The sequence below is a fragment of the Photinus pyralis genome, unplaced genomic scaffold, assembly GCF_008802855.1.
Source record: "Photinus pyralis isolate 1611_PpyrPB1 unplaced genomic scaffold, Ppyr1.3 Ppyr1.4_LG6, whole genome shotgun sequence".
In the NCBI taxonomy this organism is placed as follows: domain Eukaryota; kingdom Metazoa; phylum Arthropoda; class Insecta; order Coleoptera; family Lampyridae; genus Photinus; species Photinus pyralis.
In genome coordinates, this window is record NW_022170663.1 from 36,152,380 (window position 1) to 36,176,305 (window position 23,926).

At 34.6% G+C, this 23,926-nt stretch overlaps 2 protein-coding genes across 4 annotated transcripts; both read right to left on the reverse strand.

The window, feature by feature from the left end:
- Positions 1-3,176: 3,176 nt before the first annotated feature.
- LOC116175015 (ras-related protein ced-10-like) lies at positions 3,177-4,322 on the reverse strand. The gene is made up of 4 exons (XM_031493059.1): positions 4,179-4,322; positions 4,011-4,125; positions 3,847-3,964; positions 3,177-3,800 (listed from the first exon to the last, which is right to left on the reverse strand). The coding sequence occupies exons 1-4, from the start codon at positions 4,283-4,285 to the stop codon at positions 3,607-3,609; spliced, it is 534 nt and encodes a 177-aa protein (XP_031348919.1). The 5' UTR covers positions 4,286-4,322; the 3' UTR covers positions 3,177-3,606.
- Positions 4,323-4,343: 21 nt separating this feature from the next.
- LOC116175014 (cdc42 homolog) lies at positions 4,344-12,860 on the reverse strand. 3 transcript variants are annotated; one of them, XM_031493057.1, is made up of 4 exons: positions 12,645-12,854; positions 7,551-7,668; positions 4,626-4,743; positions 4,344-4,578 (listed from the first exon to the last, which is right to left on the reverse strand). In XM_031493057.1, the coding sequence occupies exons 1-4, from the start codon at positions 12,758-12,760 to the stop codon at positions 4,379-4,381; spliced, it is 552 nt and encodes a 183-aa protein (XP_031348917.1). In that variant the 5' UTR covers positions 12,761-12,854; the 3' UTR covers positions 4,344-4,378. The 3 variants fall into 3 exon arrangements, with proteins under 3 accessions (XP_031348917.1, XP_031348916.1, XP_031348918.1); XM_031493056.1 differs by lacking the exons at positions 7,551-7,668; positions 12,645-12,854 and adding exons at positions 4,791-4,905; positions 4,956-5,465; XM_031493058.1 differs by having other exon boundaries at positions 4,461-4,578; positions 4,630-4,743; positions 12,645-12,860.
- Between the last annotated feature and the right edge of the window lie 11,066 nt (positions 12,861-23,926).

Here is a 23,926-nt window from a genome sequence, read left to right on the forward strand (position 1 = left end):
TAAATAATGTGCTATTGGAATATCCAACACTTAATTTGGATAGATTTGTGACCAGAAAAATTAGGAACGATGTGTTCAAAAAAAGCGCCAAATTTAAATACCTCATCAAGACTAAAATCGATACGTTACCTGAATTATACCTTTAAATCAATAAATAATATGTCACTTGATCTTCTTTATTTATGATGCAAAAGTTATATGTTACAATTTAACGAAATAAACAATCCATGCTATATATTTTTCATACTGAACAATTTTATTTTAAATTAATAGAGATTCTAACAAAAAATTCCACTATAGTGTACCCCAAAGTACAAACAATATAAGCGCTTTTTTATAGTGTAGTCGATGTTTGGTAAAAAAGAAAGGTTATACAATGCCTTTTTTTGAGGCCCGAGAAAAAAAGTCTCAGATCGACCCGGAAAAAAAAATTTCTTATAGAATGTGGCCTGTAGAATCCATAATTTCAAACAGTTCCAAGATTCGGCTACTAGGTCAAAAGTTACAGCCCTTTGAATTTTCTTTCGAAATTGGTTTCTAGTCTATAACTTTTGATTAAGAAGTCTGATCGAAAAAGTACGAATTGTTTGGATTCTACGCACCCAAATTAATAAGAAAAAGTGTTTTCCCGAGAAATTTTGGTGCAGTCGATTTTTGGTAAAAAAGGACACTGCCTTTTTTTGAGGCCCGAAAAAAAAATTGTCTCAGATCGACCCGAAAAAAAAAGTTTCTTATAGAATGAGACCTGTAGAATCCATAATTTCAAACAGTTCCAAGATTGGGCTACTAGTTCAAAAGTTACAGCCTTTATTTGAATTTTCTTTCGAAATTGGTTTCTAGTCTATAACATTTTATTGAGAAATCTCATCGAAGAAGCACGAATTGTTTTGGATTCTACGCACCAAAATTAGGAAGAAAAAATGTTTTCCCGAGAAAGTTTGGTGCAGTCGATTTTTGGTAAAATACACTGCCTTTTTTTGAGGCCCGAAAAAAAAATTGTCTCAGATCGACCCGAAAAAAAAAGTTTCTTATAGAATGTGGCCTGTAGAATCCATAATTTCAAACAGTTCCAAGATTCGGCTACTAGTTCAAAAGTTACAGCCCTTTGAATTTTCTTTCGAAATTGGTTTCTAGTCTATAACTTTTGATTGAGAAGTCTGATCGAAAAAGTACGAATTGTTTTGGATTCTACGCTCCAAAATTAGTAAGAAAAAAATGTTTTCCCGAGAAATTTTGGTGCAGTCGATTTTTGGTAAAAATGGAAGGTTATACACTGCCTTTTTTTGAGGCCCGAGAAAAAATTGTCTCAGATCGACCCGGAAAAAAAATTTTCTAATAGAATGTGGCCTGTAGAATCTATAATTTCAGTTCCAAGATTGGGCTACTAGTTCAAAATCTTGGAATGCTTCAGTTTTGATCGATTCTTCGAGTCGTCCTTGGGATGCTTTACTTTTTCTGGATTACTCGAACTTCTGATTCTTTCTAATATCTTTCACTGCATGACCGTTCATTTTTTATCCTTTTAACATTTCTTTGGATATTCAGAAGATTCTTACAATTATAATTTTTTAGATTCTTTGGGTTCTTTAGACTCTTGATATTCTTTAGCTAATAATTATTTGTATTCTTCTGATCCAAACTATTCCTCTGTTGGTTTTTTAGATATTTTAGGTACCTTCTGATATAATAATAATAATAATAATACGTTACATAATTTCAATTGTGCAAATGCACGAGCTTTTTCGCGGGAAACATCGGACTCCCCTTATAATTCTTGGTCCGTTGCTTTGATTAAAAATTTAGGTTCACAAAATTCTTCAAGTTTTTAATGTTTTTCGGACAATTCAGTTCCTGAATTTCCCCGATTCTTTAGACTTCATTATATTCAGATGATCCTTTCCATTTTTTACAAATCTTCAGATCAATCACGTTCCCTAGCTTCTTATGATTATATGGATGCTTTAGTTTTTCGATATACTCCTGTGAGATTGTTGAAACTCATGAGGCACCCAAGATCCGTCGGGTTTCGAAGGATTTTCGAAGGCTTCTGATTCTAATTTGATTTATTCAAATTGTGATCAGCTGGCAGCGACATCCCCACATAAGGCGGCAAAGTGCCTATGTAGCTGTAAACCCAAAACAGGGACCCTGTGTAGAGTGTTCTAGCTAGACCCTTTCCGGAAGTCTAAAAGGCTTTGAAAACGTAGAATGCTCCTAGATAAGCACTGTAAAGCTCTGTTAAGGGCTGAAAATGGTATGTGGAAGGTTTAAAAAATTCTATCAAGAAACCACACGCTTTAATAAACTGTACGCGGTTCAAATGTAAAACTTTCATCATCAGAGCAAACAACTGAACAACCAATAAAGTGTTTTAAAAATAATTTAAAGTGCTAGAGCAAGAAATGAGCTAAACGGATTAGAATGTTCTGAAATCTAAAAAGGATATGGAACTTTTTAGGATATCTCTACAGCATAGATTCTATAAAGCTGTAGAAAGGAATTGAAAGCTATGAAAAAGGAATTGCTAAGGAAATCTGGAAAGGGTCTAAGCAGCTTTGTGACGATACTACAGGGCTCTGGATATGCATTATAAAGCAATAGTCTGGAGACTATTCGACTTCGATTACTGTAAAAAGTGTTCATAATGGTTAGTGCTTTCAAAAAATCTAATGCATCGAATTTCAGAGATACATAAGTGCTTTACTGAGTCAATGGAAAAGTCTGGAAAAGCTCTGTAATCAATTGGCTTCTAAAGCCTCTTAAGAGTTTGAGAAGCACCAAAAGCTCTTTTCATAGTTTTTTAAAGGTTCCTTTATAGTATTCCAAGCATTAGAAGCCAAGGTTCCACATTATATTTTCAGAGCTTTCTAACGCTTTATAGGCAATTTGCGGTGTTGGATGTGTTTTGAGCACTCTAGAAGATAAGATAGCGAAAAGACATTTTTGGAAAGATGCTAGGAAGCTGTATAAACATTTTCATTTCCCATGAAAGCTGGACTTCCACCACTTAAGTGTATTAAGGGCTGCTTATCTTGCATTGATACATGGAAATTAAAAAGTCAAGCTACAGCTTTGATTATAATCAAACTTTTAAAGTATGTTCGTCTTTATATCATAGTGCCACATGTCACCTTTAATGCTACTGCAGAAATACCTGTAAACAACAGAGTTTGATATTAAGTATTTGAAGTACCCTTCGCTTTATTTCATTGTACAATCTACAATCATGCCGTTCCTATTGGAAAAGTCTGCAATAAGTGACTGTTTTAAATCGAAATGAAAAAGAAATGTAGCCCTTTGTTACAAATGCTCTTCAATTTATAAGGATTTGCTTTTGCGTCTTAATTCCGAAACTTCCAACTCGAAACTCATTTTTTGCTTCGCTTTTATTCGCCCCCTACCTAAGTTTAAAACGACAACTTTTTAATTTCAGTTTGTCAATTTCAATCAAGACCTTCAAGGGATGACCCGAAACTGTCCTTGTTAATTCATTAGAGGCACGATACTCTCTCGAAATTTAACGTAGTTTTACATTTTATGGTCGGCTTAATTTAGGAAGTCCAATCATTAGATCAAGAGTAGGGGACACGCAGTAGGTGACACTAATTACAAAATTATGCACTTTTTTTTCTGTTTTAGTTTCCTCTTCCTTAAACAAATTGCGACAGCGGCTTCGACGATGTCATGTACACCTGAGGCGGTTTTTGCTGAACATCTCAGTAAGATTTTCACCTTTGGGTAGCTTTGCATGAGTGATTTACAGTCGGCCATTACGGTTTGTTCTAAATCAGATTTTGTTCCTGCAAATAAACCGTTACGATTCAAAATGCAGAAATTTACACTTACCTATTAAAATAATGGGTACACTTGGTTGATGATGCCTTAATTCTGGTAGCCAGTAATTTACGACGTTATTGTAGGAGGTTAAATCGTTCAATGCAAAGCACAGAAAAAACAGGTCCGTCTAAATTGCAAAATTTAGGATGGAAGTGATGGACTTGGAAACTTACCATTGGATATAGTAAATGGCGCAGTCTGTGGAAATCTTCTCCACCGGCGGAATCGAAAACATCAATTGTGAAACGGAAACCTTCAAAAGAGAAATCCACCTTGCTTTTGTCCGATCTGTAACACAGAGCGATTGGTTGGTTGGGACTAATGTTAACATTTTCACATACACAGTCGGCACATGCTTCTCTGGGAAGACATCGTTAACCAGTCGCATTGTAAAACTGGTTTTTCCAACGAAACTATCACCAACTATGACCACTTTAAGCCGATCCATTACGATGCCCAATAATCACTGAATGAGTCAAACCACCAGGGATTAGGAGATGGGCGCATTACTCATAAATCTGATTAGATTATATTGTCGCAATCACATAATATTACATGGTCTCTTATTTCTACGCTTATATGCAAAAGATCGAGTATAAATATTAAGAGCTGTTGTGAAAACTTCCTTTATTCCGGTTCCGTCTTTGGAAGAGCACTCCAGAAACGCAGCCGCATGTAATTTCTCAGCCAACTGCTTGCCTTCGTTTGTCGATATTTTCGCCACTAAGTCACTCTTCGTACCTGTCACCATTAAAATTGCAAAGTATTGATCAATGCGCCAAACTCACCCACTAAAATAAATGGAATTCGGGATTGGTGCTTAGTAATTTCTGGGACCCACTTGCGCACCACGTGAAAAAAGGAGAGCTCATCGTCGACGGAGTAGCATACTAAGATCACCTTGGCCTAAAAGAACAAATGTAAGTGAAATATTCAGTGATAATTTTCTGCACATTTTTATACAAACACGACCTGATTGTCGTATAATCACTTCCGCTGGGACAATCAGTGATAAAGCCAGCTAGCGATAATTTGCTATCAACACTAAATGAAGTGGGATAAAATACTCTACAAATGTAGAACGAAGTAGCCTAAGGTATAAACAAATTCTGACTCACTCGCTTGGACCAGTTAAATCTTGGTAGGAACCACTTGTTTTCCATCTGATTAATGTAGTTTTTCCCACTTTGTTATCACCAACTACAACAATTTTGAGTAAGTTTTTTGATTGTTTCATCATGTGAAAGCAAAACAACAAAGAGATTCTGCACTGAAGGTCTTCGCAATTTATAGTCTAGTTTTAGATAAACACATCAGTTGCCTTCCTCTTTACGTGATTGTCCAGTAAGTCGCTTATTAATTGGCGATTATACAGCGTCCAAAAACAACTGTGCAGTAGAGAGGGCCGAAACATTTTCAATTTAAGGGTTGCTTGTATATCTTTTTAATATAATCGATCAGGGACATAGAAATATTTGACTCACAACAAGGTTTACAACCCCCGCAATCGAATAATGCTACGTAAATATGAGCGAATTTTTGAAACGGGGTGGAATTTTACTTATTCTTGCCAATTTCAGGGTTGCTTGTAGTTTTTTTTAATATAATCGATCAAATAAATAAAAATATTTGACTCACAACATAATTTACAACCCCCGCAATCGAATACTGCTACGTAAGTGAGAACGAATTTTCTTAAAAATTACGAATTTTACAAACGGAATGGTATTTTAAGTATACTTGGCAATTCAAGAGTTGCTTGTATATCCTTTTAATATAATCGATCAAAGACTTAGAAATATTTGACCCACAACAAGGTTTACAACCCCCGCAATAAAATAATGCTACGAAAATAAGAGTGAATTTTCCTAAAAAATGCGAGTTTTTGAAACGGGGTGGAATTTTACTTATACTTGTCAATTTCAGGGTTTCTTGTAGTTTTTTTTTAATATAATCGATCAAGGAAATAAAAATATTTGACTCACAACATAATTTACAACCCCCGCAATCGAATACTGCTACGTAAGAGCGAATTTTCTTAAAAAATATGAATTTTTGAAAGGGGATGGAATTTTTTATACTTGTCAATTTCAGGGTTGCTTGTGGTTTTTTTTTAATATAATCGATCAAAGAAATAAAAATATTTGACTCACAACATAATGTACAACCCCCGCAATCGAATACTGCTACGTAAGACCGAATTTTCTTAAAAATCACGAATTTTCCAAACGGAATGGTATTTTACGTTTATTGGGCAATTTAAGGGTTGCTTGTATATCCTTTTAATATAATCGATCAAAGACATAAATATTTCATTCACAACAAAGTTTACAACCCCCGCAATAGGATAATGCTACGAGAATAAGAGTGAATTTTCTTAAAAAATGCAAATTTTTGAAACGGGGTGGAATTTTACTTATACTTGTCAATTTCAGGGTTGCTTGTAGTTTTTTTTAATATAATCGATCAAGGAAATAAAAATATTTGACTCACAACATAATTTACAACCCCCGCAATCGAATAGTGCTACGTAAGTAAGAACGAATTTTCTTAAAAATTACGAATTTTACAAACGGAATGGTATTTTAAGTATACTTGGCAATTTAAGGTTTGCTTGTATATCCTTTTAACATAATCGATCAAAGACATAGAAATATTTGACCCACGTAGGTAAAGGTCAATTCACGTACCGAAAAACTACGAATCATAAAAGGCCGTTCTCGGTTTAATGCCCCATGGCCAATATGTACTGTACCTTCTAAATTCTCATATTTATTCATAATGAGTGCAACATTACCAAGATTCAAAAATAAGAAATAGGTAATAGAAACATGGTTTTTCCAGTTAAATTTAAGGTAATTTGCAAATGGCGTAAGGCCTTATCAGATAATACCCCAACTGTGGTTTAAAAAAAAGGTTTAATCATGTAATTAATTCTCATGTATCACTCCTTTCAAAACTGCATATCTACCCGTCCTCGTCTTCTCATATCAAAAACCCTCTAGATGGTCCATAAAAGATATTTGAGAAACAAAAACAATTTTTTTGCACTTTATACTTAGTTACATTTTTGGTAGAGAAATAAACTATGAACGTATTAAAAAATATTAAAAATTGTGCTAAATCCAGAATTTCCAATTTACATAGGTCTTGTATTTCATTTTTCCGATTTTGTGCATTTTTTCAAAAATTTCCTACCTCACACCATTAAATTGTAGTGAGAAAAAGTCGAATCACGGCAAAATTTGGTATTTAATTTTTGAAAAATTACCAATTTGCAATTCTGGAACCGAACACAAACGATTGACAGATTTTACATTATTTCGACGTGAAAATACATATGGGAGAGGGGGCATATAAAACCGTTTTTGCATTTATACACGTCAATAAATTTCCAGTGAAAGTGAAAATGTCACGCTTAAAGCATTGAATAAAAAATTGATTGACCTATTCCATGCTTAAAGTCAGAAATTAATGAGTTTTGAGGTTTTAAGTCAAAATTATCGGTTTATTGTTGAAATTTTAGGCCAAAAACATACTTATATTTATCTCCTAACCAAAACTGCATCTCTGGAAATTCTGTTCTGCATAATTTTGACTTAACTGACAGGAACAGGTCAAAACAGTCCTAGATCATAATTGGTAGCTTGGGGATGAAAGCGTGGGACGCTCCGCTTTCGTTAAAGAAGGCAGATAAAATCAACCGCACTTACGAGATTATAAGTTATTGGCCTCAGATCGTCATAATCTTCATCAGCAACAGTGTCAATCAGTACAGCTACTTCAGAAGTCTTGTCGTTGGTTACTGTGCTTTCGTACATGTATTCAGGGCTGCAACACAAAGGAATTGTTACTGGCAATTGTAAGTTGCAAAAATTCAGAAGAGGTTTTTTTTAGATCTCAGTTAGAGTGTTTTATTTTGAACTATATGTCCTCGAGGTCCGAAATTTGATTACACCGTACGTCCACCCGTCCGGCACTAGAACATACATAATCAAAAGTACCAAAGCGGTGACTTTCCATTTGATATGGTACTGGCACTGTTTAAGTATTTAAACAATGGCACTGGCTATGCCCAGTTTGAAATTCATGCAATTCGGTTCATAACTAACGAAGATATCAAAGGGGGCCTTCATCATTTTTTGGCTTACATTGCCAATTGGGCCCCCAATCTACAAAATATTGATAAAGAATCCACCTGCAAAATTTATCGTAATCCCAGGAAATTTAAATTTGTTGTTGAACACGTGACCCCGAAATAAGACTGAGGATCCGTAGTCAAAATAGTTATTTTCCTAACAAGTGAGTCCGAAACGAAAGCAGGATGTTGCCAAAACGAGCGTACGAATTTCGGTAGGTTCAGAATCACCTTCACGCCCATGTTACGAACAACTTTTTTCCTACAATCGTTTAAAAATTAATCAAATCGCGTGCGCAATGATCAATTCCCGCACTAGTGAGGAAATGTCAATAGATTGTAGGAAAAAGCATTCACTTAACGCTGGAGTGAAAATACCGGCTTAAATAAACAAATTGCTCCTTTCTGTGTATCAAAATAGTGTTCATACCCTCATATGAAATTTGTTGATAACGTTAAAGTATAACCAGGTGTTCTGTAGGTGCTTTAAAGGTTTAAAGGTCCGTTAAGCTATACTATACTAAGCCGTGAACTTTAAGCGTTTTTATAACATTGAAGCTTATTTTATCCGAATTCGTCTTTTATTATTATTATATCATGAAACAAAAAAGGTTTAGGTTTAGGTAGAAACCATGGTAATAGAATCAACAAAATTAGGTACAAACAATTAAGCAATGTACTTTAAGTAGTGTTTAAAGGACGTTATCATTGACTACGTACTTTATAAGAAACAATAAATTTTATAGATAACTTATGAAACGAGTTTAAAGAAGTCCAATTATAAATTTTAATAGAGGCTATTTTATATTCTTAAAAATCCACATATTTTTAAAAATATTAAATGTGCTTAGGTCTTTTTAGAAATACTTTTGAGAAAGTCTTATAATTATAGAAAAGTACTTGCAGCCTCAGAATTCTATTAGAAACTTTTTTGTTATTTTTACATTCTTCAATCGAAATACTCACCGCAAGCTTCTTAGTAAATATATTTTTATCTATTTAGGGTAGTGGAGTGGAAGCTCATCTTCGGTACTAAGAGTCCCTGGTTGGGGCATGGGATTTGTAAATGTATAGTGATTTTGGGATGGGCTAGTAGAGCACCTTGGGCTGAAAGTCCACGCACTTAAGAATAAAGGAAATTAAGGTAAAATTTTTCCATTTAGGTCATACCTTTAACATTGAAGAGGTCATGTTGGAACCGCCATTGTAGATAATAATAATAAAATGTATACCAATTGATTGATTTTTCTGTTATATACACCTAGGGATGGAACCGAGCCGATCCGAGAAAAACTTTTTGTAAACTCGGCTCTAAAAAAATAAGTATAGCTCGACACACAACTTGGCTCGTTTTCGAGGCGAGTGTTCTCAAGCCGTGCCTAACTAAATAACAATGGAATATACAATTGAAAATTGAAAGTTAAAAAATTTTGATCATCCAGTAATCTTATAGTCCGGGAAATGAAGGTTTTACCCTGGCAGTTTCTTCAAAATGAATCGATTAACTTGAAATTTTGACAGTAGGTAGGGAATAGCCTGAGGATCAAAAATCTATATCATGCCAAAAGGCGCTTTCGCCCTGGGGGTGCTTGGCACTCCAACTCGGGGAAGGTAATTTTTTATTGTAACAGGAATAGGTAGAAACATTAATTTTAAACAAAAAGTGTACATTTTTTTCGGAAAGTTAATACTTCTCCAGTTATTGGCGAATGAAAGAGTTTCTCATAGAAAAGATCAATGTTTTTAATTGGGTATTCGCGAAAAACTCGAAAAGTATGCATTAAAAGCAGAAGCAGAACAAAATGGTCGCTTATAAAAAACAAAGAAAATGGTTTTTTAATACGTGCTGTATGACCAATACGAACCGAGTTGCGGCTTGTTAAAGGTTAGCTCTTGTTCGTCAAACGCTAAATTAGTAAGTTTCACAGTCAAATATCGCCAAACCTATGCATTTTTCCAAAAATCTTGTAGAATATTCTTTTATTTTAAAACACATTTCTTCTTTTTTTTAAAAACAAACTTTAGCATAAAAATTAAGTGACTTACGTTGAAAATAAGGTAGATCTGTACTTTTTTCAGCGAAAAAATCAGAGCAGGCAACCCCTTATTACCATCCTAATTGCAATTAGTCCTGCCCCTTTTCCAGTTTTCTTTAATTACGTATTATTAGTACCCTCTAGAAGTGTGACCAGTTTAAAAGTCTTAATTTTGAAATAATTCAAGTTAAAAGTGAAAAATGAATTTCTGCAGTTTTGTGAAAAACGCCCTTCGCTCCAAAATAACTGGAGGTAAAAATAAAAATTGCTACAGCATCCAATTGTAGCATTTTTAATTCCAAATATTTTCCTCGCCGGTAATTTTCGGTACGACAAAACTGAAGTGAGATATAGACGTTTAAAACGTGTATTTATATGGGAGCACTACCTTGTTTTAGCCCTTTAAGCTCACCTCATTTTAAAACTAAGCGTTTGATGTAAATAGCCTTGTAGCGTTTGCAAAAACCTACAAAATGGTTTTTTATACAGTCTATCATAAAAAATAAAGGAGCTATGATTAAAGAACGAATCACAATTTTTTTCGAGACATTTTGAAAGCACAAATCGGAGCATGATGATCTACATGACGCGTATATATTTCGTATATACACATTAGAAACTTTTATACACACTTACTTCCATTCCATACACCATGTATATACAGGGCGATTCAAGAAGAATATAACTACCTTTAAATTCTGAATATAATGGAGTCATGTTAAAAGACGAGGTGCGTTTAGTAGGATATAATTAGGAGGTGAATATATTTCGACAGAACCCGTCAATTTATGTAGTCGATACCTCTAAAAAGTCCAAAAAGTGAACATGTGTGCAAATGAGAAATTTCCGAATAAAACTCCAAAAAATGGATTTATAAAAAATTAAAGTTTAACATCAAAAACTTAATAACGCTGGCGAAGTCCCAAACGCTGTGAAATTTTGAAAAATTCAGGAAGTAAGGGTAGTAAATAGGGCAACCGTAACGTATAAGTGAATCTTTATGACCTAGGATACTCTCTGCGCAAACCATAATCCGTAATGAGTCAATGCATGAATCAATACATTTTTTACGATTTCATCTGGAGGTATGTGATTAATAAGCGGAATTTTGACTTTAAACCAGTAATTTAAATAAATTAAGATCTTAAACTCTAAATGTTAACGGAAATTCCACTGAATGTCGACTTTTCCACTGAAATTTGCAAAGAATACCACACTCTAAATTGTAAAAAAGTGTAAATAATTCCATTGTTAACCCCGAAAGCTTATACTCAAGGGTTAGTAAGATTCATCAACATGCTACGATGTTAAACTACTTTAAAAGCTTAAAATTAGAAGAATTTTAACTAAAAAGACGAAATTTATCAAAAGCCTGACTGAAAGTCTCAATACTCAGACGTCAAAGTTAAACTCGAAATTTAACAAAATTTCCATTTTACGCTTAAAATTGGCTATAATTTAGACTCGAAATACAGATAGGATTTTCCCATTCTAAAACCGAAAAGTTAGGAAATTTATCATAATTTTCCCATTTTACTGGAACTTAAAATGTAAGAAAAACTTAATTTTGAACCTGTAAGTTAATAAAACTCCAAGCTTCCAAATTTCGACATTAAGCTGAAAGTGTCAATTTGATTTTGGTAATGAGCAAAGAATCTGAATTAAATTTGAAATAGAACTAAATGTCTACTTAAGATTTTAATAGAAATTCGGCTATTTTCCCGACTACAATTTAGCATAATTACATTCAAAGATGTAGGATTTAAAAACAAGTTTAGCAAATTTTTTTGTTAAACGTGACATGTAACAAAATTCCCCGAAAGAAAATCGCATTTCATCTTCAGGTGAAGGACAAAATTGAGTAGAATTTCGAAATTTTATTAAATTTAAGTCGAAATTCTGCAACATTTTGGCTATAATGTATAAATATCGACCTTATCCCCCAAATTCTGCCTAGCAAACTGGATATTTTACAAAATTAAACTTAAAATTTTGAAAGATCTAATTTTAAACCCGATATTGAGAAAATTCTGGTGTTCACCTCGGCAACTAGTATTTTGACTCGAAAATTCAGAACTTAAAGGTTCATATAAAAGTTACGATCCTTCTCAAGTTTGTCTTTATAGTCTGGTTATGTTAACGGTTTAACAGAATCCCTACCTTAAGGTTATTCAGTTTATAATTTAACAAAATTTCATACTTTTTGTCTATTTGTCAGTGCGATAATTTGGAACGATTTTTTAATTCCGGAGTTCGTAGATGAACAAAATCGTATTGAACAACAAATTTCAAAATTAGTACTTATATGGAATAATAGTTTCCGATCGATGTAAAATGCGGTAAATTTGTCATTTTTTAATTTCCTTTAAGTTTCAAAACGTGTAGATATTTTTCATAGCAATTTTCAATTGCTATTGTGTAGGAGTCGATAAATATAAATAAGCAGAAATCAAATCTCAGTCTTTTACTGTTATCATGTACGAGTACATAGTACACAAATTGAAACCAAGTTTCTGTTTAAGATTTTGGTACTTTCAAAAGAATCAGGTAATGGTATTAGTTATAATGAGTACATCGCACATCAAAGACAAACGAAACTTAATTTCCGTAATACTGAAATCTTAAAAACTTACACAATTGGAGGGAAACTGTTCGGATTATAATCCTTAAATTCTCCTTTGGCATATCTGCGCAACAGTGACGACTTGCCAACATTTCTATCACCAATTATCACAATTTTAAAAGTCATTTTCTCCAAAAATCCTTTATTTTTCTGCTCGAACACTTAAAACGAGTGCGGTAGGAAATTCATGACTGATTTTATCAGCGGATGTCGGGATTTCCCCTATTTCATTGCTCTGTTTTCGTTTTTCAAGTAAATGTTTGTTCGATAAAGTTTCGTTTCGGGATTGAAAAAATGAGCTATTTAAAGGAATAAATATACGGCCCTTGGTGTTGTTTACTAATCGGCCAAATTTTCTTGTGGCGACATCTACTGAAGGCGGGGGATGTAAACAGATACGCTTCCTACTGTTTTCTCTTTAAGTTTTTCATGTAGTCTACACGAAATGCGCGGTGGTAAAAAGAACTGGATCTAGGTGGCGCTTGCTATGCATTTTGAAACAGTAGCAACTCCCTGTAGTTACTTTCAACGCCAACTTTACTCCTGTAACTCACAGGAAGTAGGTGCCTTTAAATATACAGTACGTCTACATTTTACCTTTTTCTTACCTACCTAATAAAATGTTAGTGCTTATTATGCTGTAACCATTTTCAGAATTTTTCATTACAGAAAACTAAATATCGCATCCAATATCGGTTTTCAGATATGAAAACACGGTCTTTCCATGTAAAATTACAGTTGCCAGAAAAATCATACCAGCTATGAACTAATTCAGAATTCGCAAATTTTTAAGAATCTAAGAAAGATTCCGTGGGATAGATAGTGTACATGCAAGGAAGATGTCGTTGCATCCAGTTTCTCCTTCGGTTTCAGAATTTCTTTTAGCGAAAAAGTTCAACGTTTTCAGAGTAGATGGCGCTAAGCTAATAGGGAAAAGCGTAACTTGCATCTGGCATCAATATTAAAGTTTTAAGGGCCTTTTTTACGATACTTAAATTTTACGTTTTCGATAAACTCAAAAGTTTTGATGTTTAGACACATATCTCTCAAACGTCAATAAAATGCAAAAATCTCGAAACGTTCTCTGGGGTTATTGGAGTTCCATATCATCCCCAATTCGATTTAGTTTTTATGTGGCGGTTGTAAAGATTACGTCAACAGAATTTGAATCAATTCACTTCCTTTTAGCATATTTTTAGTTCAAATGTTGGGGTACGATAAGCATTCAGTAACAGTAAAGGATTTTTATTGAAAAGGCTTCCAACAAATGACTGGAGATTAAGCTGATTCTATTATTCTGTTGTTATCAATCCTTTCTTCATTAAAAAATACATTAAATAAAATATGGTTACGGTAGACGTATAAATTAATAGTAATAATAATGGTCATTTATTGAAGGATAACACTGTACATACTAATAAACAGAATTCATGACTATATTAAATAGGAAATAAAAAACTAACGTCAGAGATTTATGAATAGGAAGTTTCATAATCTGCTCTTCCACTTAACCCTAATACTTAACAATAATTTTTATTGAAAGAAAGAATACGTCCCGAGTACAAAATTGAAATTATATTAATTAATTTAATATGAATTAGTTGGTTGTTTAACTGATTAGTGGCGTGCCATTTGCAATAAATGGCAATAATAATTTATAGATGAAGAAGAGAGGAAGTTAATTAATAAAAAAGAGAAAAATATCAAGATAAATAAAAAACAAAAATAAAAGAAATTTTAAGATCCTTTATCCGGAAGCGCGACATTTATTCTTCCATAGAAATTGTTCACTTTTTCTTCTTAAAAGAAGATACATAAATTAATTTTGATTAATGCGGAAAATCCAGGATGGAAACGGCTTGGGATTGGTTCTCAAGTAAACTTGCCACCTGATAAATTCAGCCCCGAAATATTTGCATAATGTTCGATTCTGAATTGCTAGTCTCCATGGAAAAAATCGACCCCTAATGCCAAGTGGAAAATTCATCGCCGAAATAGTGGCATCAATAACATTCGCTAATTAGGGAACTTTTACCTCCAAGAAAACCTATCTTCGGTAAATTCGTCCCTCAAGGAAACTCAAGAAGAATATGACTTTTGAAGCAAGTTTTTAGAGCGATTTTTCTGTGGTGAATATTTTAGAAGTGAATGTACCATAATTATATTCCAAATAAACCCTCAAAGATACTCCTGTTCTCTATCTTTCAATACTACTGTGCTTTTTCTTGTTTATATTGATCGGATTTCTCCTTTTTCCGATACAATCTATTGTCTAAGTAACAGAGGTTGGGTTTGTATGGGGATATTTAGGGGACCGGTTTCTTGAGGATTTTAATTATGGGGAGGGGAAATTTTTTCGATTTCCTTGACCCTTGGGCAGTATTGGGGATGCTGGCTACCTTTTTTTTTACCCAAACATTTTGTTTTGTGTGGATGCGAAGGAAGGCCAGGTCGGACCTTTTCTGTGGTTTTTCTGAACTGGCCTTTTTTACACCTGTCCAGCTATATCATTTAGGTGTAAGTCTGTTTTGGTGATGGGGGGTTGTTCAGTTTCCTTTGGTGTATAGATGACTCGATTGGCTTGGAATTGAAGGGGGTGTGATGTTTTAGGGGCGCGATGACTTTAACATGCGGGGTGGGTTTTCAAGATTTCAGTTTTGTACTTTTTATTTTTAGATCGTCGGAAAACTTTGAAAGTTTCCCTCCTGTCGGAGGAGAGAGGGGGTGTAACGATTTATCATCAATTTATGGAATTTAACAACGCAATTTGAGCGTATTTGGCGGTGTATTTTCTTTCTTTTCTTTCCTTTATAAGTCGTATCGAAATACACGTGGCTTAATTAAATAAATGGCTGAAGGCGTAAGGTAGAACGGATGAAATTTTAATTGCCATCTTCCGTATATATTGATCTTTGGAGATTGGATTCATAATTTGGGGATTTCGAAGTAATTAGTGGGGACGATTTACCTATACTCCTAGTGAGGATATAACTTTGCGTTTTTCTTTTCTTATCGTAACTACCGCCCTTTTGCATTTCGTGTATTTAAAGTGCACCTTCTTTATGTCGGTTGCAATTTGTTGTAATGCAATTTCCATCGACCATTGTTACTTCATTTACGATTAGCCTTCTTATATAAGAGGTATGTAGATTTTAGGTTTTCAAAGAAGAGGGGTTACCTTTGATTTCTTTTAGGGTTCAAACTTTAGTTCAGTTTTAACTTCAATTTCAAGCTCCGGACACGTCTTACGTCATACAGGGTGGCGCAATGGGTATTGATGGTTTTAGGAGTGTTATTATGCCTATACTAATTAAATGACTAAGGTCAGAAACATATTGTAACGGAAATGCTGCAGACATGACGTCGCCTTTGGCGCTCTGGAATTTTCTACGCGTATTCGAGAATGTACTGGACTTACATTGCTTGGGTGTATAAATGGTTGCGGACCGAACATCGCGGCAGTCTACTACCGAGAACGAGTACGTAAACATCGAGCGCGGAAATATAAATTGCGACGTGTGAGTGATATAAATAATCGATATAAATTGTACGGATTTTATAGTGTTTTAGTTCTGTTTAATAAATATTGATATAAATCGAACCCGAAGTTATAAAAAAACGTTACAATATTTTTATTACACATATAATGCAGTTTTACAACAAATTTTATTTTTTTAAAACAATGTCTTTTAAGTGGCCACCACGTTTGTCTAAACATTCTTGCAGTCGCGAATGAAAAAAAACTCTCTATAACTCGTAGCAGCATCTCTTGGTTTATGGCTCTGATTTCGGGAGTAATGTTGCCTTTTACAGCTTCTAGCGTTTGAGGTCTGTTTTCCAAAACCCTAGCCTTCAAATATCCCCATAAGAAAAAGTCAGGGCTGGTTAAATCTGATTCGCGCCGAAACTATCGCTGGACCTCAATAACCGACTCCGATCGGTGATACGCTTTACCGCAAAAACTGCGTTGATTCACTGGCCAGTTAATCATGGCTACTAAACTGCATTACATGAGGAATATTTTAAGCGGTTGATTAACCTCCCCACTTTACTCATATTCGGACAGTGGCGTCTCAGAAATCGTCAATACCCATTGCGCCACCCTTTATATATTTCTATTCGACCTACAAGTTTCCCTAACCTTGGATTAAGCTCAGCGTCGTCTAGGGGGCCGATGCATTTTATTAATTTTTCCACCTGCTGATAATAAGCGGCTATTGTGCCGAATGGGACATGAAGGAAACCTAACATCCTCATAAGGGACAGCTTCCGTAATTCTTTAGCATTATAGTTTGATAACCATCTTGCCCCTTCGGGATTATTTGCGATTGTAATTTGTGAACCTACTCAGAATCTTTACCATCTCGGTTAAATTATGATCGAGTTTGAACCGCGTATGTTGTTGGAGACCACCATTTCCTTCTAAAGGGGTTAACCAAATGACCAAAGTACCGTACCTGGTATAGAAGCATATTACGAGTAGAGGGAGGCCCTTCAGGCATTAATCAGTTCATTATATTTATCGTTACCAGCATCTCTGCCAGTAAATGCGCGTTGCATATTGTACGCGGACGATTCTACCTTAATTGCTAAACATTATGACTCAAATATGGCATATTCGATCATTCACGAAGGTATTAGTTCAAAATGGTGCATCGACAACCTCCTGCGTAGTCAAACTCGCTCTCATTTACAGATTTACGTGTATTTACTTATACCGAGTGGCTAATAAAGATGGTAACAAAGTGCTGGTGTGAAAACGGTTGGAGATATCGGTTTGAAAGACTTAAATAAGATGTGCTTGTGCATATTCTAGCATGGAAAGAAAATTTTGGTCCCTATGGTTGTTGACACGGCCGCCATTTTGTTTTTTTAATGGCAACATAGGGAATACACCGTTGGAAAGTATATTTTACCTTCATTACGAATATGCAATAGGAAAAATACGGTTACGCAAAACTAACTAATTTATTAGAGCGAAATTGTGAATAATGCAATTGTTATCTTTTTTTGAGTTCCACATTTTTATCAATTTTAGTTTATTATCAATAAATTGTATTACATTCTCTTTCTAGAATTTTTAATCGATAAATAATTTAGAAAACAGTGTTCGAATTATTCAGAATTCAAAAAATTTCGATTTGGAATCGAAAACTGTTTTGTAGATTGTTTATCGATTAAAAATTCTAGAAAGAAACTGTAACACAATTTGTAATAATCTGAAATTGATAAAAATGTACGTTAAAACTTAACCAAACGAAGAGATCCAAAAATACCAATATGAATTGGCGCAATTTGACTATTAATACCGGCGCAAAAAGGTTGTTTGTAAAGTTATGAATGATGCAAAGTTCGTTCCTTGTCATTTAGGGGAGGCTTTCTCAATGAGATGGTCTATGTCTAATAATAACATTCGTTTGTCTTATGACACAAAACTTCGCCGAGGAGACAAAGAAAACCTCGATAAGAACTTCGGCAGCAAAGTATCAGCGGAAAGAGTAGAAGATGCCATGCAAGGAACTTTTATGGACTTTGCACCCGGACCGGATAATATTGCACTTTGCTTGATCAAAAACAGAGCAGCGACCGAAGCGCTGGTAGTCTGATGTTGAGACGCCAAGTCGTTCCGAAACTCTTCAGGAAATGCCGAACTATTCTTAATTATTTATTTTTATTAGTTTTGTTCTCTGCGGTTACACTTTCTCATTTAGCTTCTGACCATAACTTCATAACATGCTCCATAACTACTGTATGTGACCGTCCAATTATGTCAAGACTCACTTATAGGGACTACTATAATTTTCATGAAGTATCTCAATATTTTGATTTAACACTGTCCCAACTCAACTGGCATGAAATATATATGTTACCTAGTGTAAATGATAAGGTTGACACATTCTCTGGCATCTTGCTTTATATTTTTGATCTGTATTTCCCCCTTAAAACCAAACTTCTTAACAAACCGGAATTACCATGGCTAACTAGTAATGTAAAATTTATGATGAAATTAAGAGATAGTGCATATAAACGTTACAAACGAACCAAAATCGCTGGGCACTTTGAGTATTACAAATCCCTTAGAAGTCTAGTGTCCGTTTCAATTAAAAATGAAAAGAAAGCCTACTTAAATTTTACTTTAGCTAAATATAATAAAACATCTCTGTGGAGGGCAATTAATAACTTAGATATTTACAAGAAGAATCATTCTGCAATCCCACATCACTTAAGTAATCCTGATGACATAAACTCCTATTTCATTAACTCTGTTCCTTCGAATAACATACATACCTCGTCTAATGGGTATAACTCCATTCATCCTAATGTCACCACCATATTTACATTCACTCCTGTTGATGATACAACAGTGTTAACTATACTCAATGGGATTAAGTCTAAAGCTTTTGGTTCTGATGGCATCAATATTCAAATGATTCAGATGTGTTGTCCGTCCATGGTTCCTTATATAACCCACATTGTCAATGTCTGCCTATCCTCTAATATTTTCCCTACAGCTTGGAAAACTGCACTTGTGAGACCCATTCCTAAAAATCGATGCCCTAAAGACTACAAGGACCTTCGACCAATAAGTATTTTGCCGACTTTATCCAAGGTCCTGGAAAAGGTAATGAAGGCTCAAATTAGTGATTACTTCAAAAACAACCGTTTATTGTCTAAGTTCCAATCTGGATTTCGAGAAGGTCACAGCTGTACTTCTGCACTACTAAATATCACGGATGATATCATACGGGCAACTGACTCAGGGAAGCTCACAATAGCAGTTTTACTCGATTTCTCAAAGGCATTTGACACTATCGACCATAAACTACTCCTTAGAATACTACATCACTACGGTTTTCATTCTACGGCTATACAATTAATCTCTTCTTATGTTCAAGGTAGGCGGCAGAGCGTTCTTGTGAATAATACTCGTTCCTCTTCACTTGACATACGACGGGGTGTTCCGCAGGGTTCCGTATTGGGACCATTTTTATATATTATTTATTCTAATTCCATTTGTAGTAATCTGTACCATCAATATGCGGATGATACGCAGATTTATCATAGTTTTAATCCTGCTAAATTGAACGAAGCCGTTGAAATAGTGAACAAGGAGATAAATACTTTGGCTGATATTGCTCTAGACCACAATTTGCACATTAACTCGACAAAATCTGCGGTTGTTATTTTCGGTCGTAAATTAGCTAGGGAACCTTTTATTAAAATTCATCTCCGAAATGTGCTGCTGCCTGTAATGAACATGTCACGTAATTTGGGTCTAAACATGGATGCAGATCTTAAATTTACACAGCATGTCAGTGCCTGTGTAAGCAAAGCGTTTGGGACTCTAAGAAAACTGCACCCCAATAGAAATATTCTTACTCCTAAAATTAAATTGCATTTGTCTAATTCTGTGATTTTGTCCCATTTTAATTTTTGTGATGTAGTCTATGGGGCATGTATTGAACAAGTCACGGCGACGAGGATCCAAAGAGAGCAAAATGCATGCTTAAGATTTGTTTACGGTATCGGACGTAGGGATCACATCTCTCACAAAATTGTGGAAGCAGGGTGGCTTAATATGCATCAAAGGAGAATATTGCATTCATCTGTGTTCTATCATAAATTATTTTATTTCCAAACTCCTGGATACTTGCTTGACCGTTTAAGTTACCGCACGGATGTGCATAATTTGTTTTTACGACATAGGGGTCTGTTAGATATTCCCACCCACAGTACCCGTTATTTTGAAAAATCGTTTTCGTATAACGTGGTAAAAATATATAATGCTATTCCGCGGTCTCTCAAAATGCTCAGTCCATCATCATTCAAATCTAAAATGTGCCAGTTGCTAATATCAAATACATTGCCGTTATAGGTTTTGTAGCATTTCTTCTTATTTATATATATATATTTTTTTTTTTTTCTTTCTTTCTTAATGCGTGGTGAGTGTTCGTTCATTGGTGTTACTGATATATATATATATATGTGTTGCTATTATATTATGCTTGACAGGGCTGCATGGAAGATCAGGGTATTGCTACACTGAATGCAGTCCTTTCCCACATTATTCTTATTTTCTTTATTTATTTTATTTTTGTTTTCCTATTAGTTGTTTTTGTGGGAATAAACATTATTATTATTATTGTCGGTGTTTCTTGTGAGAACTCAGGTCTAGCCTGGTTAACTAATCGCACGGATTAAAATCAAGTAACGATTAGTGTCTGTGTCTAGTGAAGTTATGTAGGGTTCTAAAGAAAAATAAAAAATAAAATAAATATTCACACACTCACATTGGAAATCTAGAGATAGTATGTAATTCATACTTACCAACATAGCTATTAATGGCCCCAATAGTCAACGCTATCAGGAAAGAAGAAAACAAAACAAAAATATCATTATAATAATTCCTGTAATTTTATTAAATAGAGTTTATTGTGTAAGTGTTTCTTTGGCTTTGCGTTTGGGTTGAATACGAGTGGGTTGTGATAACGTGGTGTGTTTATGTGAAGAAGGAGTTTTGTGTTTTTTAATTGTATTTATGGTGTTTCTTTGTTCCTGAGGTCGTATTTGTGAGGTTGTTTGGGTTTTTGGTGGAGATATTGCAGTATTTTGTGAGCTAGTAGTGCTGTCAAGGTTTTTGCGTTTGGGTTGTATACGAGTGGGTTGTTTCTGAGAAGAAGGAGTATTGCGTTTTTTAACTGTGCTAGGACGTGTAACTTTATTGGGTGGACCTGTCTTTGTAGTGCAAGTTGCGTTACTTGTATTTATGGTGTTTCTTTGTTCTTGAGGTTGTATTTGTGTGGTTGCTTGGGTTTTTGGTGGAGATATTACAGTATGTTGTGAGCGTGTAGTTCTGTTAAGGTTTTCGCGTTTCGGTTGAATACGAGTGGGTTGTGATAACGTGGTGTGTTTATGTGAAGAAGGAGTTTTGTGTTTTTTAACTGTGCTAGGACGTGTAACTTTATTGGGTGGACCTGTCTTTGTAGTGCAAGTTGCGTTACTTGTATTTTGGTGTTTCTTTGTTCTAGAGGTTGTATTTGTGTTGTTGCTTGGATTATTGGTGGAGACATTACGGTATTTTGTGAGCCTCTAGTGCTGTTAAGGTTTGCGTTTGCGTTTACGAGTGGGTTGTGATAACGTGGTGTGTTTCTGAGAAGAAAGAGTATTGTGTTTTTTAGCTGTGCTAGGCCGTGTAACTTTATTGGGTGAGGGCGTCTTTGTAGTGCATGTTGCGTTACTTGTATTTATTGCGTTTGTTTGTTCAGGAAGTTGTGTTTGTGTGGTTGGTTGAGTTAAGGGTGGAGATATTACAGTATGTTGTGTGTCATGTTGTGAGTCTAAAGTGCTGTTTAGGCTTTTGCGTTTGGGTTGAATACTAATGGGTTGTGATAATGTGGTTTGCTTCAGAGGTGAATCTCTGAATGTAGTATATGTTGTATCATTTGTTGTACTTGTTTGTTCGGTAAGTTGTATTTGTGTGTTTGTTTGGGTTAGAGGTGGAGATATTACAGTATGTTGTGTACCGTGTTGTGAGGGAGTGCTGTTGTTTACATGTATACGTTGTGGATCATTTCTGTATGTAGTATCTTGTGTTATGTTTAGAAATTTACGAACAATATGGCATGTGTTGATAATGACTGCTTTTTGTAAATGTTTGTATGTGTTTTTGTCCAAACCTAATAGTTGTAAATTGTGGTGTATTGTCTTTGGTATAACTCCAGTAGCACTAAGAATAATGGGAACTATAACAGTAGATTTCATTCTCCATTGCGTCTTAAGCTCGATAGCTATATCGGTGTATTTGCGGTGTTTTTCTGCATGTGTTTTAGTTAAGTTGTTAGTGTTGGGTATGGCAATGTCTATAATACAAATGGATTTTTGTGTTTTATCTATAAGTGTAATATCTGGTCTATTATTGTGGATAGTTTTGTCTGTGAGTAGTGTCCTGTCCCAATATAATTTGTGTGTGTTGTTTTCAAGTATGATCTGTGGCGTGTATTTGTAGTATGGTGTCTTATCTGTTATGAGATTGTGTTTAAGTGCTAATTTTTGATGTATGATTTTAGCTACCTGATCGTGTCGATGTTTGTATTCAGTTTGTGCAAGTCGTGTGCATGCCGATATTATATGTTGGATTGTTTCTGATGTTTGTGAACAGAGTCGACAAGAATCGTTTGTCACTGTTTTGTCTTTATGTATGTGTTTTTTATAGTTGCGTGTATTAATGACCTGGTCTTGTATTGCTAACATGAAACCCTCAGTCTCCGGGAAGATATCACATTCAGACAACCAAGTGTGCGTTGCTATAGAATCAACACAATCCTGACTAACCTCTTGCGGAAATCGTCCATGTAACGGCTTTTGGTTCCATGTCTGTATGTTATTTGTGATGTATGTAAGTTTGGATGGAGGTGGGAGTATATTAGTTTCGTGTAGGTTAAGTGGTGTGTAAGATTTGTCTGCATATGTTACTGTTTTGTGTAGGACTGAAGTATCTGTTTTGTTATAAAAGTATTGTCGCAAATTGTGTATTTGTGTTTGGTGCAATATTTTTATATCTGTAAGTCCTCTACCTCCTTCCGAACGAGGAAGGTAAAGTCGTATAGTAGAGGAGTGAGGGTGATGTATATGGTGTTTTGTTAATAGTGTACGTGTGTTTCTCTGTATTTGTTCTAAATCTGTATTTGTCCAACGTATAATCCCAAAAGAGTATGTAAGCACTGGTGTGGCATAAGTGTTAATAGCTTTGATTGTATTTCTACCGTGTAATTTTGTTTTAAGTATACTGCGTACTCTTTGTAGGTATTGTGTGATAAGTGTTTGTTTTATACTCGTATGTTTAATGTGTGTGTTTTGCTGAAAACCAAGATACTTATAAGTTTCATTCTCGTCCATGGAATTTATTAAATTACCCTGTTCTAGCTCATAATCTAAAAGTTGTCTTTTTCCAGCTGTGATGTGTTGTGTTTTACATTTATCGATTCCAAAGTCCATTTGTATGTCACGTGAGAATGTTTCGGTAATGTGTAGAAGGTGATTAAGTTTTATGCATGTGGAAGAGTATAATTTAAGATCGTCCATGTAAAACAGGTGTGTAATGTTGTGATGTATTTCGTGGTTGTGTTTAATATTGTACCCAAAGTTAGTAGTGTTTAACAAATATGAAAGTGGATTAAGAGCAAGACAAAACCAGAGCGGACTTAAAGAATCGCCTTGAAAAATTCCTCTTTTAATTTGTATTGGGTCGGTAATAAGTTTTTTCTATTTCGATTTTTAAATGTTCTTATTAAC

What these genes read in the sequence shown, in the direction of transcription:
- LOC116175014 (XM_031493056.1), bottom strand. Translation starts at nt 5,077, where the DNA reads ATGATGAAACAATCAAAAAACTTACTCAAAATTGTTGTAGTTGGTGAT. An exon ending in GGTCGTGTTTGTATAAAAAT is followed by an intron (nt 4,744 to 4,790) that starts GTGCAGAAAATT and finishes TTGTTCTTTTAG; the next exon opens with GCCAAGGTGATCTTAGTATG. An exon ending in AATTCCATTTATTTTAGTGG is followed by an intron (nt 4,579 to 4,625) that starts GTGAGTTTGGCG and finishes TAATGGTGACAG; the next exon opens with GTACGAAGAGTGACTTAGTG.
- LOC116175015 (XM_031493059.1), bottom strand. Translation starts at nt 4,285, where the DNA reads ATGGATCGGCTTAAAGTGGTCATAGTTGGTGATAGTTTCGTTGGAAAA. An exon ending in GAGAAGCATGTGCCGACTGT is followed by an intron (nt 4,126 to 4,178) that starts GTATGTGAAAAT and finishes TCTGTGTTACAG; the next exon opens with ATCGGACAAAAGCAAGGTGG. An exon ending in GCCATTTACTATATCCAATG is followed by an intron (nt 3,965 to 4,010) that starts GTAAGTTTCCAA and finishes TTTGCAATTTAG; the next exon opens with ACGGACCTGTTTTTTCTGTG.